The sequence below is a fragment of the Gallus gallus genome, chromosome 1 (assembly GCF_016699485.2).
Source record: "Gallus gallus isolate bGalGal1 chromosome 1, bGalGal1.mat.broiler.GRCg7b, whole genome shotgun sequence".
Classification (NCBI taxonomy): Eukaryota; Metazoa; Chordata; class Aves; order Galliformes; family Phasianidae; genus Gallus; species Gallus gallus.
The window spans coordinates 193981868-194000030 of record NC_052532.1 but is presented as its reverse complement, the minus strand read 5'-3'; the positions used below and the strand labels follow the sequence as shown (position 1 = coordinate 194000030).

Below are 18163 nucleotides of genomic sequence, written 5' to 3'. Positions count from 1 at the left end.
CCTCTGACATCCAACCTCAGTCTGCCCTCCTTCAACTTCGAACCATTTCCCCTTGTCCTGCTGTTATCTACCCTTGGAAAGAGTCGACTCCCCTCCTGTTCATAGGCTTCCTTTTGTTACTGGAAGGCTGCAATGAGGTCACCCCACAGCCTTCACTTCTCCAGGCTGAACAAGCCCAGCTCCCTCAGCCTGCCCTCGTAGGGGAGGTGCTGCAGCCCTCTGATCATCTTTGTGGCCCTCCTCTGGACCCTCTCCAACAGCTCCCTGTCTTTCTTGTATTGGGGGGGCCCCACACCTGGACACAGTACTGCAGATGGGGCCTCACGAGAGCAGAGTAGAGAGGGACAATCCCCTCCCTGTCCCTGCTGGCCACCCCTCTGCTGATGGAGCCCAGGATACCATTTGCTTTCTGAGCTGCTGCTGTTTCTTTTTACTGTTATGTTTATATTTTCTCTTGGAGGAGCAAGTCTAACAATTAAAACGTATCTTGAAACAATTGTATTTCAAAGCAACTGATGCAAGAAAGCCCAGCGTGTCGTGATAACTTAGTTTGTATGAGGCTTCAACAAATCAGTACTTTTCCATCCTCTTGTTGTATGAAGTTCAAAGGAATGGGGGTGGGGGGCCCAAACCTCTCAAACTTTATAATCTAGATGGAAGATGTTGGTCAAAAAATGTGGTTTTAACATAGAAAGGGCAGTCACACTGCAGTCAAATGATTAGCTGGATGTTACTGTGCTGATTGCTGGCCTACAGCTGTCATGCATGGCTGCTCAGAGACAGGAGGGCCAAACAGTCTTCTTGGGCTTCCAGCACTTCAGACTTCTCCTTCAGGATGAAATGGATGAACTTTGCCTATCAGTTCCAACATCAGGCCAAAGCTTTTGATGGTCTGTGAGATAGTGTTTGAAGACGTGCAATCCTGATGCTGTGTGGACTGTTGTACACCAACTGTGCTGTTGCACACTGGTAGTGAGAGATTTGGCAGTTGTAGGGAAGATCTGTGTGTGTGTGTTATATATATATACACTGAAGGGGGTGTTGCTGTGTACACAGTGATTTCCAGTCTGTGGTTCAGGTCTATGTCCATGTTCTCTTACCTGTCTGGCTAACCAGCATGTGAGTAATCTGTAGGTATAGTTGGTTTTGGGTGGAGCATCTCTCAGAAATAAGGGCTAGAACCATTTTTAGAAGGTGAAAAAGAAGTCCCCTGTTATATTAATGTGATAAAGGTGAGTTATGGAGGGTGGGGAAGGGAGCAAGCAAAAAAGCAGTGTGGGTTCTGGTGTAATGGATGAGTGCTAAGTGGAACGTGTGACAGCTTAGTGCTGCTTTGGCTTGGATGGAACACCACTTTAGAAGTGCTGTCTCACTCCCAGGTGATCTGGTTGCACACCAGCCATGAGCTACTTGAATATCTGCCAGTTGGAAGTTTAAAAGCTTGGCCTGTTCGTGTTGCTCATTTTACTGCTCTGACTGATGATGAGCTGCAAGAGGTGTTCTTCTGAAGATCATCTACAGCTTACTTCCAAATTACAGGGAGAAAGCAATGTGTGATGGTTACACTGTACCTAAGGTGTTTTCCTATAATGGGGCTGAACAGCTCTTCCATATCTAGAAAGAGAGATGGAGTAAAAGCCATCTGTTATAGACTCTAACGTAAGATGTGTCTCTGCACAGCCATGAATGCTGTTAGACGTCCAGGTAACCCAATATCTTTTGTCTTTCAGCTCAAAGATGTCTTTTGTCAGATGGTGAAAGCTTCTGGGGGACGGAGCAGCAAAGTGTTCAGCCACAAAGCAGGCGTGTGGGGCAGAGCCAACACCGAGCTTAACTCTGCAAGGATGTTCTCTGCCCTCCCTTCACTTCCAGACTGGCATTTGTAACCATTTGGAGTTGAATGGGTTTTAAGTGCTGGAGTGCTCAGCATACAAGCTTGAGTCTGAGAGCAGTTCAGGGCATGTAGGACTGAGGTTTGAGGTGAGACCCAGGCTGGTTCAGTGGTGAGTCACGTGGGGTTTCCTTGCACCCTAAACTCCAGCAAAGTGCAGAGCATCTCCTTTCTTTGTACCCACTGCTGGTGTGGACTTGTCAGACTGGGTGCAGATCACCTTCATGAGGTGCACGTTGGGATTTCCAGCAGCTGAGTGAAACTGTAGTGTGGCCAGAGTGTATTTTCTGTTGTCCCACCGTTGCTCCAGCAGTTGGTTATCTCCATCCCAGCCATGGTTGACAGGGAAAACTCCCTCAGTTTCCAGTACTGAAGATGAAAAACCACATTTAGGAACAGAAAAACTGCAGTTGGCCAAATGAAATGTTGCAGCTGAACCCTAAGTGGTCGGAAGAAAATCCCTCCAAAACTTCTTAGAATGTGGACTACATGGTAGTATTTTTAATCCATAGCCTGGTTGCTTGTAATGGAAAGAGTGAATTCAAAGGCTGTGAAGGTCCTTTTCAGGTTTGTACCCTCCCTCCATGGTTCTTACAGTGAAGAAATGGGCAGTTCTATGAGAAATCTTCCCACTGAGCTACACGATGGCTGCACGTCTACCAGTTTTTCAGTTAAAAGAATGTGCTTAAAGCATCTCTTTTTGGAAGCAGCTCTATACAGCTATTGTTACATCTTCCACTGAGCAATATGAAAACAAATCTGCCTCTTCAGTGCTTTACTTCCCCTTTCCTATGAAGCATGCTGGGGGAGACAAGAGCAGCGGATGGAAAGTGTTGTCTTCGACTGTTGCTTTCACTTCTCTTTGGTTTCTGCTGCCTCCACTCTCATGTCAGTGTTTGGAGAACTGCTCCATCGAAGCACTAAATGAGTGATGCAGTGATGTGTGTGCTGTGGTTCCTCCAGCTGTATGGAGTTCTGGTGTTTGCTGGAGACGTGCCACTCAGTGGGGGAATAGTCACAGTGACAGTAAGTGTAGCCCAAAAGGTTGGCTGTTAATCTGGTGATGGATTTTTGCTTTCTGCAGTGTACTCTCCAAGCAGTGCAAGTGTGTTTCCTGGACTAAATGGTCTCTAGATACCTTAGAGAGCCCATTGTGTCTGAAAGCTGTACTAAATCAATTTTGATGCTTTATTTGGGCTACGTTGGGGATGGAGGGTGGGGGAATGAAGGACGTTTGGGTAACGTTCTTAACTGGGTGAAAGGAAGGTCATGTTGGTGACTGAAGGCTCATGCCATGTTTAGGAAGAGAGGCTTACTGCTCTGCTCTTGGTTTGTCATCTAGTAAGATCACAGACATTCATATGCTTCAGCTTATTATTAATCAGCTTGCATGCTTTGCTTGTGTAATATGGCATATGCCTAAAATCAAGTGGTTGTTGGAGGTCAGAAGTGCCTTTGCTTTGGTTCTGTTGACACTTTATTCCATAAAGCACTTTCTTGGGGTCACCCTTCTGGACATCACCTTGGTTTCCATTGCTTGTTTGGTTTGCTGGGGTCATTCCCATAGCTAATAAGGGCTAATGCTGTGTTGCCAGAGGTGATGGTAAGAGGCTTAAGGGACTTCTCTGAGCTGTCTGCCACAGCGTGCTCGTTGTTAATGAGCTGGGACTTGCACCTCTTCTCTCTTCCACCTCTTTGCATGTTTCCCTCTTCCATCAAAGAAGCAGTTATGGGTTTGGTCTCTCCTTGCAAGGGACTACATATTTGTCTATGCGAGGTCAGGAAAATGGCAGTAAGGATGGATGGTATTTCTAGCTGCTGCTTAAAAGTCTTTGCTGAAGACCTTTTAGGCTGTTTCAGTCTTCCTGCGTTGGTGAGCACACATCACTTTTGGGTGTGGAAAGAAGGGTGAAGATGCAGAGGACTTTGAAGAGCGTGAACACTCTGAGCTCACCCCACACTGGTTTTGTTCTTTGTTGTCCCCTTGGTTCTGAGCTCTGAGAAAGTGATGTAGATTCTCTCTGTGAGGTTATAGAGTGCAAAGGGAACCTTTCTTGCTGCTGTTTTAATTAGTTTCAGAGAAGTAGGTTGTGCCATAGACTGGCACATTTTGTTGAATGTAACACTGACTTCAAACGTTGCTATTCTTCAGTTCCCTGTTCAGATAATGAAGGACTTTCACAGTCTAAGTACAGTTTTTCTCTGGCTGTGTCTCCACGGACCATCTCAAATCCAAAGGCTTTACTTACTCTTCCTCCTTTGCTTTGTCCCTACATCACTTACAGAAGGGCTTTGGACAACGTCTTTGTGCTGATTGCCCTTATAGAGCCTCTCAGTGCAGAAACAGGAGGAGCTGTGGCAGAGAATGAATCCCTGGAAGCCTTTATTGAGCTGTAGCACGTTCAGGTGAAAGCTTCAGAGGTCTATTTTCCACCTAAGGCCAATGATTCAAAAGCCTTCCAGGTGTGTGTAAGCGTAAAAAGAAAGGAAGCACCTTCATGTAGAGAACGGTGAGCTGAAATCCACAGTTATGTCTGCAGTTTTTTCCTTCAGTCTCTTCTTTAGGAACACGAGAGAAGCAGGACAAAGTGCATTTTTAAACTGTTGCCAGAAAGCAGTTATTTGCTGATGAGTTATTTGCTTACTAACCTGCTGTTGAATCCCATTGTTTGTCCTGAGTAAATTAAGATAAGAGGAGGATGCAGTTATAAGGCATCCACAAATGACTTGTTGACCTCCTGATGGTTGTGCAGCCTTAATATCTTCATGTGCATGCTGAAAAGGCATTAAAACAGAATTCCAGCAATCCCTTGTGGCATGTCTTATGAAATTGCCATCAAATGCTTCTGCTTTCCTTTTGAAGTAGGTCTGAAATCATGTGTGATCCTCTTGACCCGGAGCTGTCATAAGATGAGCTGTGGAAAGTCGGTGTTTCACTGCAAAACTTGTATGTAAATCGTCCTAGCAAGTGTGTAAATTGGAATACAAGCATTTTCTCATCCTTCCTTAAGTACTGTAAGCAGTGGTTTTAAGCAGCAGTGCCTCTCAGTAGTATTTAAACTTTCCTCTGCATGCTGTCGTGCTATTAAAGGCTTTGCATACTGCAGCAAGGTGGACCGACTCTTCTGTGAGGACTCCCATTTTTACTGCAGTGCTTTGTATCAAACTGGTAAATGAGGCAGCGTGAAAATTACCTGAAGTTGAATGAGGTGTGAGTTCTTGTCTCCTGTTTGCCTTCCAGCAAGTCAGGTCATGTGGCTGATCAGCAGTATTAAAGCTGGTCCAGGTAAATGAAAGCAGGCAGGTAGTGAAAATCTAGGGAAACAGGCAGTTGTAAGATCGAGTTGCTGTGATAATTACTAATGCTCGTTAGCTACGTGAAGTTTGTGTTTTAACAGACTGTAGAACTTGGTATCTCTGCCTATTTACATTGAGCAGCCAACACCTGAGTGCTGAGAGCTGCACAAGCATCCAGATTTGGCAAGCTCGGTTCTGTTGAGTTGGAAACAACTGGAATTGCTGTAGTCACGTTTGCGTTGCTAACTAATCTTTGCCCCCTGCTTTAATGCTGAAATAGCAGGAGGGATTTTGCTTATGTTCTTTCAGAGTCACTGTGGGTCATCAGGCGAGCCAGGAGACTGGGAAAGCTGGGTAGAACCAGGGTCTGTACCAGCTTGTGCAGAGCTCAGACCTGATCCTGGCCTGGAAAGAATTCATGGGATATTCAAAAAGAAGACTGTATGGTGGTGTTGAAGTTAAAAGTTCTTGTAAGTTGATAGCACTGCTAATGCCCAAGTGAGTAGAATGGGTGCTGAGTTTCGTAGGCCACGTTGAAATATTGTATGCAATATGTGCTCTTGGAGGAAAAACAGGTTGCTTTTCAGGAAAGCTGGCTGCTGGGAGAGCCCTGGGCACTGAGCTGCACCTGTGGGCCTCTAAAGTCACTGCTGTCAGTTGAGGTTTTGTTTGTGCAGAATGGTTTCCCAGCCTTGGACTTGGACAGTGCCTTGTGCCTGATATGTGTTGTATGGGATGTCACCTCAAAATGGGGTGAGTGGCATAAAGACTCTCTTCAGTCCAGCCATGAGTTTATAGATATGTTTTCCTGGGCACAACAACTTAAATTTCATTCGAAAAACATCCCAATTAACTATGTCCTTTGGAAGTTGGGCTGTTCCAACAGTCTTTGAAACCTACTCTTGAACATGGGAGCAGTCACAGAATGGCTTGGCTTGGAAGGGACCTGAAGGATCATGAAGCTCCAACCCCCCCAACACAAGCAGGGCCACCAACCTCCACGTTTAAAACCAGACCAGGCTGCCCATCCAACCTGGCCTTGAACACCTCCAGGGATGGATGGGGCATCCACAGCCTCTCTGGGCAGCTGTTCCAGCACCTCACCACTCTCTCTGTCAACAACTTCCCCCTCACATCCAACCTCAACCTTCCCTCCTTCAACTTTGAACCATTTCTCCTTGTCCTGCTGTTATCTCCCCTTGTAAAGAGTGGACTCCCCTCCTGTTTGTAGGCTCCCTTTAGGTACTGAAAGGCTGCAAAGTCAGCCTGCTGTCTTTCTCCTGTCAACATCATGTAAACTTGGACATATCTGCATTTTTTCCTGGGGTCATTCGATTCCTGTAAGAGAACAATAAAGCGATTAAGACAGAACAAGAGTCAGAACTCTCTGTTCTTGTTTTTGCTACCCATTATGTGACCTTGAGCAAATACTTCAGAAATGCCAGGAATGCTTCAGGCTCTTCCAGGTAGGCACTGTTCTCTGGGTGGTTCAGAGAGAGCTTGCTACAAGAAGCAGCTTTGGGATGGCTGCTATCAGCTCGTGAGCACAGCTGGCCTGTTCTAAGGTATGTGACTCATAAGGTTGACAAAGCATTTACCAAGTGTATTTTTTTTTTCTTTTAGTACCTGTATTTTGTTCTTTAAACCAGGCTTTATGGAATGGCTGCTCTGGTGGCAGAGCATCTCAGCTCTAGGGGTTCTCTTTTTGTGTTTAGGAGTTCTTGGCACTGCTTATAAACATAGAAATAACTAAGCCTATCCCTAATGAGAAGTGACAGCCTTCTTCCCACTTCACCTGAGAGAAAAAGGAAATGAAACTCAGGCTTATTCGCAGCTGTTGCATTTGGGGTGAAGCGTGATGGGTTACTTCTCTGTGAGCAGTGGCTTCTGCACTTGGAAAGGGGTTGGTACCTGACCACAGACTGCTTTTCCCTTTCCTTGTAGAAGTGCTGGGCTGTACATGGCTCTGCCCATGTTTGGAGCTGATGGTTTCACTTCAACATTCAGCTGCTCATGCCTGTGCCAGCCACGCTGTGCACCATGCTGAGGAACTGGTCTGGTGAAACTAACCCAGCCAAACAGAACAGCTGCAAGGCCTTGGTGCAGAGTTTCGGTGCCTGGTTGAATGGTCTGTTGGATTTGCTTCTGTAGCTGTTGGTCTCCTGGCTAAAACGTTAATTGTCTTTGCGTGGGTGAGGTTAATGAGCTCTGGATGTTGCTGCTGTAGAGCTCTGAAGAATCATAGGCTCATAGGATGGCTTGGGTAGGAAGGGACCTGAAGGATCATGAAGCTCCAAGCCCCCCAGCACAGGCAGGGCCACCAACCTCCATGTTTAATACCAGCCCAGGCTGCCCAGGGCCCCATCCAGCCTGGCCTTCAACACCTCCAGGGATGGATGGGGCATCCGCAGCCTCTCTGGGCAGCTGTTCCAGCACCTCACCACTCTCATAGTAAAGAACTTCTCCCTGACATCCAACCTCAATCTTCCCTCCTTCAACTTAAATCCATTCTCACTTGTCCTGTTATTATCTACCCTTGTAAAGAGTTGACTCCCCTCCTGTTTATAGGCTCCCTTTGGGTCCTGGAAGGCTGCAATGAGGTCACCCTGCAGCTTTCTCTTCTCCAGGCTGAACAAGGAGATCAGAATAACGTGATACATCCGCAGTGAAGATGTGGTGGGCAGGTAGAAGGTTTATTTTCAGGGTGTGAATCCCTCTCTATTATCTCATACTTAGGAGCAAAAACAGGGAAAATGTCTGTGTGATTGGAAGCCTGTTCCCTGCCAGCTGGGCTGACTGGGACAGAATGGAGGAAGAGCAGTGGCCAAGCTGGAGATTTAAGTACCCATTCATGACCTGAGCTGTGTTGTGGTCTCACAACCCCAAATGGAACATTCCCCTTCCGACTAGTTTGGAAGGAGACCTGAGGTTTTTACAGTCAATTCCAGACTTTGATGGGTGCAAACAAGTCACAGAACGCAGAGATAACAACTTGGCTGTTCTCCCTAAGCTGCAAGTGCAGGTCATGATGCTCTGGAGCTTTTTTCAAAGCCTCAGCTTATAAAATAGAAGAGGAAGAACTTGTTTGACTTTGCTTGAGGGTGAATTCATTGTAACCTATTACTTCAACCTGTCACGCAATTAGTATGTAATCCGAAAAGGAACTGGAGAAAGTTGCCCTTCTTGTCAAATGAACTGCTCTCTGGTTTGATTTCGTTTATATTTTTTATTAATTGGGGATTGAGCTTGGTCGGTGGTTGACTTGTATGCTGCTGAAGCTGGGAGGTTTGACATGTGAAACCTTGCTATCTTTCTTAAGGCATATCAGGGCATTGGTGTTTCTCTCATCAGGCTACCCCGAAAACTGCACAGCTTCAAGATGAGATTTGAAATAATGGCTGATGTCCATGTAAGACCCCACGGTGGTCCACCCCACGATCCTGGCACAGGCTGCTCCTACAGTCTCGTAAATGAGCTTAGTGATGAGGCTGAAGCTTATCCACCTGCAGTTTTGAGTCTGCCACATGAGCAGTAGTGGCATATTCTTTCAGTGTTAGTTCTCCTGCCTTCGAAAGTGCCTTCCTCTAGGATTAAGTGAGAGCTTTAAAGCATAGTGTTGTGTTTCCAAACCCAGTGATACCCGTTTGACTCTTGTTAAAAAGCTTTTAGGACAAACTGCATACAGGCAAGCCTTGGGTGAGCCAAAAAGGATGGCAGCCATTCATTGACATCTCTAGGGAAGGGAGGCAAGACAGTGAGAGAGGGTTTTGTAATGTGGTACTGAAAGATCAAAGAGAACATTATATATATGGGTGCTGAGTTCACTTGAGTCTCTGCTATGCATGCACTGGCTTTTCAAGTTGAAAGAGGAAGCAAAACCAAGCAGCAACTTCAGAAACAAAACTGCTTTAAGTAGTTAACGATAACCTAGGAAGGATAATTTTCCCTGAATTTCTGGATGTGTATTTCTGTTGTGTTTTACTTTTTATTTAAGGATGCTGCAGCAGTTCCCAGGGCTGCTGTGACTGCAGGAAGCCTCGTTCAGCCCATTACAGTGGCAGTAGTTTGTTGGAGCTCCTCGACTGCTCATTCTTCTTGGGCATACTTCAGGCTTGGCCCCGTTTCCAATGTGATGATGCAGAACACATGGGTGACGTGTTGCTCTTCTGTGCCAATACTGTCATGTATTGCTGGGAAATGATAGTTGGAGGGATTTAGATTTGTGGAGTAGAAGTTACGTACAGAACATGAGGAAGAATAGCTTGTTCTGTGCATCAGTGTTGCTTCATCTGAGCTCATGCAGGCTGGTTGCTCCTCATCCAGGCAGTTCATGGTGACTTAGCGGAATGCTTATTGTTAACACCAGGTTTCTGCCAAAAACAGTTGGTGTTTTTTGGCCAAGAGGGCTTGAAAATCGTTAAGATGCTTACATAATGATAAGAAAAGCTTCATCTCAATGTAAGTTCCTTAAACTATTCATTATTTTCTTGGTGTTTTTTCTTGTAGCGCCGGCTTCGTCACCTTCGGAATATTGCTGCACGTAACATCATCAATAAGAATGGTTATCGCCTCTTGGACACGTACTTCACTCTCCACCTGTGTGATAACACCAAGATATACAAAGGTAATCCAGCCTTCCTGTCAACTTTTTCACCAAGTACTCTTTTAGGATCCTGACTTTGTATTCTTTCTTGCCTTGACAACCTGCTGCCATTGTTTGCATCGTTTATGCTAACAGCAGAAGAGCAGCCTTTAATTTCCTGAGCTTCATGAAAGCCTTCAGAGGAAGCAGGCAAGGAAGCAAAGCAAATGGCAGCTTTGGTAGAGTCTCTTAAATAAACCTGTTCTTGCTCTCCTTTCTCCCAGCCCAATAGCTTTGAGTTTAAGGAATTTAGGAACTTCACAGGGAAGCTGAAGCTTCTGGACACCAGTTATTTTACTGATCACTTGATTCCACTGATGTTTTCCCAAGATATTATTGTCAGCCAGTGGCAAGAAACGTCCATTCATCTGCTCTGCTTTCGACACCTCTGAATGTTAGAACTCACTTCTAATGCTTTGCTTTCCATTGCAATCAATAGTTCCTCATTACGGATAGAAGATTTTTATCTTCTTTCTGGGTCTATCAACGGTTGGAGCTTTGAAAGTGAATTTTGTTACACCCAGGTTTTGTTTTCAGCTGGCACAGTTGAACTGTTGCTCTTTTGAGGTCGCTGTCTGAAGGGTGTATAACTTGAGCCTGCTGCATGGGCTTCTGTGATGGTTATTTGAACCTGGAATGGAATGTTGTGGGTTGTCAAAGATTTCTCCTTTTGTTTTAGTAAACTGAGGGGGTTTTCTATAAAGTCTGTGCTTCAGCCTCTATTGCTGTCTGCTTAAAGACTTCATGCTCTTCTTTTGGCTGGGAGAGCCAAGGACTGTGTGTCCATCTAAGTCCAGAGTTCTTGGCACCTCTGAGGTTCTCTTCTAAGCATCTGGAAACGGTCACCCTTGCTCTTCGGGGAAGTAGTGCAATCACTTTATCCCCTCTGTCTTCCTCCAGGATAATGTTAAATAACAAACCACGTCAAATGGGAAGTGGCAACCAAATCCTGTAAATTACTGGCCCACATTCTTTTCCCAGAAACCAAAGGCACAGGAAAATCTTGGGTAGAAAGATGAAACGTTAATAATGACTTCTAATAATTCAGTGGGTTCTCTTGCTTAAAAGAGCTGGCTGCACTTTGAAGTCTTTCTTAGCAATGTGTTCCCAACAGACACAGACCCATTAGCATTTGTATCTCAAGAGTATTTGTATCGGTGTTTAAGCTGATCTAAAAGTGTTTTTCACTCATTTTTTCCCTTAGAATTTTATAAGAGTGAAGTGATCAAGAATTCTCTGGTAAGTTATTTTCATATAAAAGAAACCCTTTTCTTTTGGTGTTATATATTTGCCACAGTATATAAATTCCTCAGCTGCACACCGTGACTCTTAAACGTGTATTTAAACTCTTCATTCCTTTTAGGAGCATCGCATTCTCCTCCTCCCTCTCAGGTTCTGTTCACAGAAGTTGGAACAGTGAGTGAGTTCAGAACAGTAGATCTGCATGTTTGTTTTCACAGCTGTGGAACAAAGATCAGTTGGTACCTCTGCACATGGGACTAAACCCAAACTAAAACTTTGACATGAGAACTCTTTGGTGTCCAGGTTAAGCTTTACAACAGATAACTATTTCAAATGCTGAGGACACCAAGTTGGCCAAGTAATGTTAATCATATATTTACTGGTCTCAGACACTTCTTGTCATAAAACCATATGTATCATACCTAAGATCTGTTTACAGCTCATCTCTTTCTATTTTCTCTGGTGTTAACAAGAGAAATGGCTGCTTCTGTTAAATTTTGGCCAATTCCTCATGCAAGGAGCTTGCTGCTTGAAGGAACTCAAGTTTGGAAACATGTTAGTTTGTAAATTCTCCAGTTCAGAACTGTAAAAGGACCGGAGCTGAAGAATTTCTTACAACTGAGAAGGGGTACATGCCTGGGAGTAGGATGTTGCAAGTGTTGAGCAAGGCAGTTTGGAAACCTGCTAAACAGACTTGTTAATGTCCACATCTCAAGGTGGAACGCCATCACTTGCAGCACTGTAGGCTCTAAGTGCTTTGAAAAACTGGCTGTTACCACTGGTGGTGTTGGATCGACTTGGTCTGGTTGTAGCTTGGGCCAGTTGCAAATGATTCTTTAAATCCTTAGTTGGAATGTTATCAGAGGTGAACCAGTTCTTGGAGGGCTTTGTGAAGTGGAGCTCTCATTTGAGGGCTGCCATCAGAATCAGTTGAGGAGGAGGAGAATGTGAACAAACCTGTAAATAAATTACGCCAACTTAATTACTGGGACGTAGATCAGAGCTTCAGTTCAGCTTTTGCAATGAAAGCTATACTTGGGTTTTCAGAAGCTAAATTATAATGTGGAAAGCAATGCTGCGTCTGCTTTACAAGTTCTTGATTTGGCTGAACTCAATGAATGGAGTAATTGTTCAAGAGCCTTTAGTAGCTCTTGGTAAAAGCTGAAATGGCTGCCGTTCATGATTAAATGGTTTTGTGTTAAAAACCCTTGTGTGACACAAAGTGCTACATTCTAACATCATGCTTAGAGGTCAGGACTGTCAGCTTCAGTTCTTATCCCCCTTTGAATACCAACAGAATCCAACCTGGAGGAGTTTGGACTTTGGAATAATGCCTGATCGTCTCGATACGTCTGTCTCGTGTTTCGTTGTGAGGATCTGGGGTGGCAAGAAGGAGCACTTCCAGCTTCTGATTGAATGGAAGGTCAATCTGGATGGATTAAAGTACTTGGGGCAGCAGGTAATGCAAAAACGCTTTTTCCTCTACTTGTGGTTTAAGGAATTGTAACAGCTAGATGAGCAAATACAGGTTATTAATGTGTGGTGAGTTGGTCTTGATGGCAGCCACCAGCTCTCACTCAGCTCCCCTCACTCAATGGTAGGTTGGGAATGGTCAGGAGAGCAAGAGTGGGGAGCAACTGATGGGTGGGTTGAGATGAAGGCAATTGAATAAGTGAGAGCCAAGAAGAAAAGGAGAAGGGAGGTGGATGGAAAACAATGCAGGATGCAGAAGCAGTCACTCAGTATCTCCCACCAGTAGGTGCCCAGCTAGTCCTTAAGCCTTGGACAGAATAACTTGTGTTTGTGAGCGTGGTGTTGCACAGCCTTTGGTCAGTTCAGGTCAGCTGTCCATTCAGTAGCTTCCTTCAAGGTTCTGTTCATTGTTATTGGACAGAAGAAACAACTCCCTAAAGATTATTCTGTAGTGCATGCCTTTTATTTGAAATGATGTTCTTTACATAAACAGCAGGATATCAGCTCTAATAGTGAACACTAATTTTGTGTCTGCCGTGACCACAATAGCCTACTCCTGAGTATCACTTTAGATATTACAATGTGAAAGCTGATTGTTCTTGAGGCTTCTCTGATTGCTTTCCTAGTCTCTTAAATTGCTGATAACAACAACAGGAAAGAAGCTCTGGCCACTCTTTCTCATTCCGAGGTACGTGGCTGAACATACTCAACAACAGATGTGAAAGCTATGAAATGCTTTTTCTGTGGCTAAACTCAGTTTGCTCTCAGGTTTCTTCTGCTTCTGAGCTTACAGGTGCTGAAAAACTGCATTTCATCATCAAATAGAGCAATTTATGCTCAACTGCAGTGTAAAGCTGTGGGAAGTTGGCCTTAAAATCATTTCTTTTCTTACAGATACATGCAAGAAACCCAAACGAGATTATTTTTGGTCTCAACGATGGTTATTATGGAGCTTCATATGAACAGAAGGTGAGGATATCATTTACTTGCTCAGGCTTGTCAGTACTGGTGATGAGCTGAAATTCAATTTCTAGACTGAAATGTTCACGCTTGGATGCTCAAAATATTAAAATACTTTGTTTTTGAGAAGGAATACTTTCTTGACATGATGGATTGGAACTGTTGCTCATACATTTGAGCTGTTCATGCAAGACTTAGAGCTTACCAAAGACCTAAGGAATCCTGATTACTGAAAATAAGCTTTGATGCTCTGTTCCGAGGCAGACACTTCATTCAAATTTAAAGCATCTTGAAAAGGATGAGCTTAATCTTGGTCTCTTTATGTATTTTCCTCTTTATTTTTATTTTTGTTGTCCTTCCTTATAGTTTATTCTCCCTGCAAGGGCTGGAAGCTTTTGTCCCCCTGCTCTGCAGCTTCTGGTTTCTTTTGGTCAGCTCCTCGACCAAACTATGTTGTATAATACACACCACCTGTATGCAACCCACTTGTCTGCAGTTCAAGCCAAACTAATTGGCATTTGATTCTTCCTGTAACTTCTAGAAACTGTGTGTACCTGAGGAATATTTCTATTCTGAACAGTTAATCTCTACTTTTAATGCTAGACATTCTGAATATGAAGCAGCCTCACTTTGGTGGGTATATTAGCTATTATTACCAAGCACTACCTAAAACCTTTAGGAAGGGATTCCTTTAGTCAGGCGTGTCTGTGTTCCTGTGGAATCTGCATATGATGCCTTTCCTGTTTGGCAACGTCAGTGCTGAAGGTGCTTTTTCATTTTTATCATCTTGTTCATTTACACTGGCACATACGAAGCCTTCTGACTGCAAACGTGTCCAAATACCACTCTGCAAGTCTGTTGCAAACCTCCTGCACAGAGGCACTGCACTCAGTGCTGGCAGTGTCCTGTTAGTACACATCTCCTTAGGGGCAGTTACAGTAGTATACTCCTAACTCAGTTTTTCCCCTTACTCCAAAGAATCCCTATTTATTTAACTATCTGTTGAACTACTGTTGAGATAGCCAGACTAGATTTACAAATTCTTCCAATAATGTGCATTTTATTAATGGGAAAAATAAATGTTTACAAATTCTGAATGCCTTTTTCATTAAACAAGACTACTTCTGAGCCAGAGGGAGGAAATTGTTGGAATAAAACATTCTGGAGACTTCTTATCAGCTCTGTTTCAAAACGTGTTATGGATTTACAGCTGAGCATGACTTGATCCATAAGATGCACGTTCCCATCTCTGTCTTATCAACTCCTTTGTGATAGAAGAGGTGTGAGCCTGGAAGCTACTGCAGCAGAGCAATCTGAAGTAGGACAGGAACATGAAGTGCTGCCACAATTATTTTTCTTGATTAAAGCTGGCAGCTTACTGGTCAAATTGGTATATCCCTGGTGATCAAACAGCAAGAACAGTGTGCCCATGTGAACTAAATGGATAACTTTGAACTCAAAGCACTGAAAATTTACATCTTAACAGCTGACATGCATCACGTAGTAGTTTTAGAACCTTCCAGCCCACTTTCCTATAAGGTAACCTTTTGAAATACATCTTTGTGCTCAGAATTCTTGCTCTGTACAGAGCTCCTGTGCTGTAAATGGAGGAAGCAGGAAGCTGTAGCACTGTACTGGTAGGGAAATGTGAGGCTTGCAGCTCAGTGTAAGTTCAGATGTACTCTGCAAGCATAGCTGCTTTGTCCTTATTCACATCTGACTCTCCATGGAGTTGTACCTCCAACTTCTGCTTTTGTTCAAGGCTTTGTTTGGTTATTTTGATAGCTTTGTAGTGACTTCCTTAAAACCATCTTTCTCCTCTGTTTCCTTCCCTGCCTTCCTGGCTTTCAGACTTTCTTCCAACCCTTGGATGCCTGTTGCTTCCAACCCATAACACTTGCCCTTGGTTCTTGCAGTCGTATCGGGGGATGGCTTTCACTCGATGACCATCTTGCTGTTGATTCCTTAAAGAAATAATAGCAGAGCTAGTCAGTACAGCTGTAGGTAACTGGAAGCATTTAACTGGGCTCAGGGATAGGATGGACAGAAGAGTGAGTTGTATTCTTCATGGATACTGAGCTGCAGCTCTGTTTTCAACAATCAAGCAGTAGGACCTTTGAAAAGCTCTCTCTCTTTAGAGTACGTAGTCTACATCAGCACAGGTAGGAACTCTGCATCTACCTTTTTTTTTTCCTCCCCTAAAGCAGCTGGATCTCAGCCACGTTACAGAAATAAAGCCTTTGTGTGTTTGTTGTAAGTACATGTGCCCGTATCTGTAATGTATACTGCAGCAGAGAAGCAGACAGCTCCACCAACTCCACTTCTAAAGAGCAAGCCTTTGCTTGCCAATAACTAAGTTTGAAGCCTTTCCTTTGCCCAGAGATGAGGGTGCCCCATCCCTGCAGATGTTTGAGGCCAACCTGGATAGGCTCTGAGCACCTGATGGAGTTGTGGGTGTTCCTGTTTGTTGCAGAGGAGTTGGACCAGGTGGCCTTTAAGGGTCCCTTCCAACTCCAAGCATTCTGTGACTCTATTCTGTGTTCTGCAAATTCCCTCAGAGTAGAATGGTTTGTGTAGAGCACTCAGTCTGTTTTATGGGGCATTTCTTTTCAACATGCTGCCATAGGGGGGGAAAAGAGAAGGCTACAACGTGCTACTGGGCTGAGCTCTTTTCATCCTGAAGCCAGGTGATTCCAGGCTGCTTTACTTGTTCTCTGGAGATCTGCGTGCCTCACTTCTGGGAGGCAGTGTTTCTTGAAACAAGATCAACTTTGTGGTGTAAAACACTTCCAGTTTTCCACTGATTCAGGTGGAATTTCTTCTTTCTTCTGGATTTTTTTGTTGCTGGGGCTGCAAATACGGATTTCCACGTGTAGTATCACAAGTCTTGAGAATGGGAACGAGGAGCAGAGGTGGCTGCTGGTAGGGTGCCTCTGTGGCACTGTGATGCATAATGTAGCATATAGATCTTCTGGTTATGTAGATGGAACCTTACATTTGTAGGTGTTGGCACATAACTCTGCATTTCACCACCTCTTATATGGGAACAGCCTGTTGAGGCAGGTAAAGAATATATAAATAGGGCTTCTTGCAGTTGGATCCAGGTACATTGATATCACCTTCTATTCTAGCATACTTTCTGTACTGAAATGATTATTACTGTTTTGTTTTTCCTGCAATCTTTCAAGTTTCTGGCAGTGCTGCTAGATTGTTGGACCTGCTTACAGCTTGCTTTACTGTGTTAAGAAACAGTTCAGAGACCTTCTGGCATTTCACAGCACTTGTGTGGCTACAACTGACAGGGAGAAGTTTGGTATCAGACCTTTCCAGAGTGAAGAATTGCTTGTTGGACTGTGTTGTTCTGTCTTGATTGGTCTCTTAAGAATGACACAAGGTTACTATAACTTCCAGAAAGCATTCTGTATCTGAAAACTGAAGATTTGACCTTTTAGGCACCTTTTAAGTGTGGAGAGGGCTTTGTCAGTCAAGAAAATAGACTGTGTGTAGAAAACAGAAGTGTTAATGACCTATATCATTCTATAGTAAGCGTAGTTACAGCCCAGGCTTGAGCTGCCACTGTTGCCTTCTTGAATGACTTCTACCAACAGTATGTAAATTCATATGAAGATGCATTCAAAACACATTAAATTCAGGGTTATTTGTTGTCATATCCAAGTGCATGCTTATAGTCCAGATGGAAGCATTTTTGATTTCTAACTTAATGTTCTTCCTTTGCCTTAAGGATCACTCAGGTACCCTGAAGAACAGTCTTCTCCAGGTGGATCAGAACTGTGTTCGTAACTCTTACGATGTCTTCTCTTTGCTTAGGTAAGGATGTTGAAAATACTCTATCAAGCTATCTTAGCTTTTTCAGTGCATATAGAAAGAGCCTTTCCAAATATTAAATCCATCTTCTGGGCTTAAATGTGTGAAGGGGTCGTCTGGGTAGGGTGGATGTACTGCTGGTGGTGGTGAGATGAGCCTTGATGCATCTTTCTTGCTGTCGTTGCTACTAATGATGGACACTTGAGTTCAACTGAAGTTGAACTGCCCACAGAACTTGCCCGTGGACTGCCTTGCAAGTGTTGAAACCATGAAGCCTCTTTGGTAGGGAGCTTGTCTGGAAAGCCCTTTGTTTTCCTCAACAAAATGAAAACTGATTTAAATGAATGTAAATAATGAAATGGAAGCTCCTTGCTAAAACTCACTTGGCTGATGCCATGGTTGGAACAAAATAGCTGCTCAACTGTTTGTTTTTCTGTTGAACTACTGAACTGAACTTGTGTTTTGCATAATCCTCCCACGTAACCCAGAAGATAACTGCTTAAGGTGCCATTATTTTGGTGTGTAGTATAGAACCAGTGCTGTATTGGTTGGTGACTTAGCTGCCTTTCTGCTTGTGAAAAACATGAAATGTGGGTATGAAAATGGCCTTTTCCAGATCTGTTTTAATACAGTAGTTGAAGAATAATGGCTGTGGGGAAACATAATAGAGGGTTTATAAACCCTGCAGTGGGATTTGAAGAGTAGGCTGCGTTTAAAAGGCATCTTACAAGGCAGTTTGTGAACGTTGGTTCTGTAGCAATAACATTAGGCAAATGAGATCCTGTAGAAGTAAATGCTGAGTGTGCTTTCAGAAGTGAGGAGGAAAACATTTG

General features: G+C 43.9%; 1 protein-coding gene across 14 annotated transcripts in view; it reads left to right on the top strand.

The window, feature by feature from the left end:
* Nucleotides 1-18163, top strand: part of UVRAG (UV radiation resistance associated) — an 85666-nt gene that overhangs the window by 5143 nt on the left and 62360 nt on the right. For 11 of the 14 annotated variants that reach the window (XM_015280858.4, NM_001030839.2, XM_015280857.3 and 8 more), the window contains 5 exons: nt 9695-9812; nt 11035-11069; nt 12370-12531; nt 13440-13514; nt 17248-17333. In XM_015280858.4, the coding sequence (XP_015136344.2) occupies nt 9695-9812; nt 11035-11069; nt 12370-12531; nt 13440-13514; nt 17248-17333 (476 nt within the window). Of the gene's footprint in view, nt 1-2760; nt 2918-4284; nt 5659-6679; nt 6754-9694; nt 9813-11034; nt 11070-12369; nt 12532-13439; nt 13515-17247; nt 17334-18163 lie in introns of those variants that run through there. The other 3 variants (XM_040700720.1, XM_040700727.2, XM_046942422.1) reach the window with 3 other exon arrangements.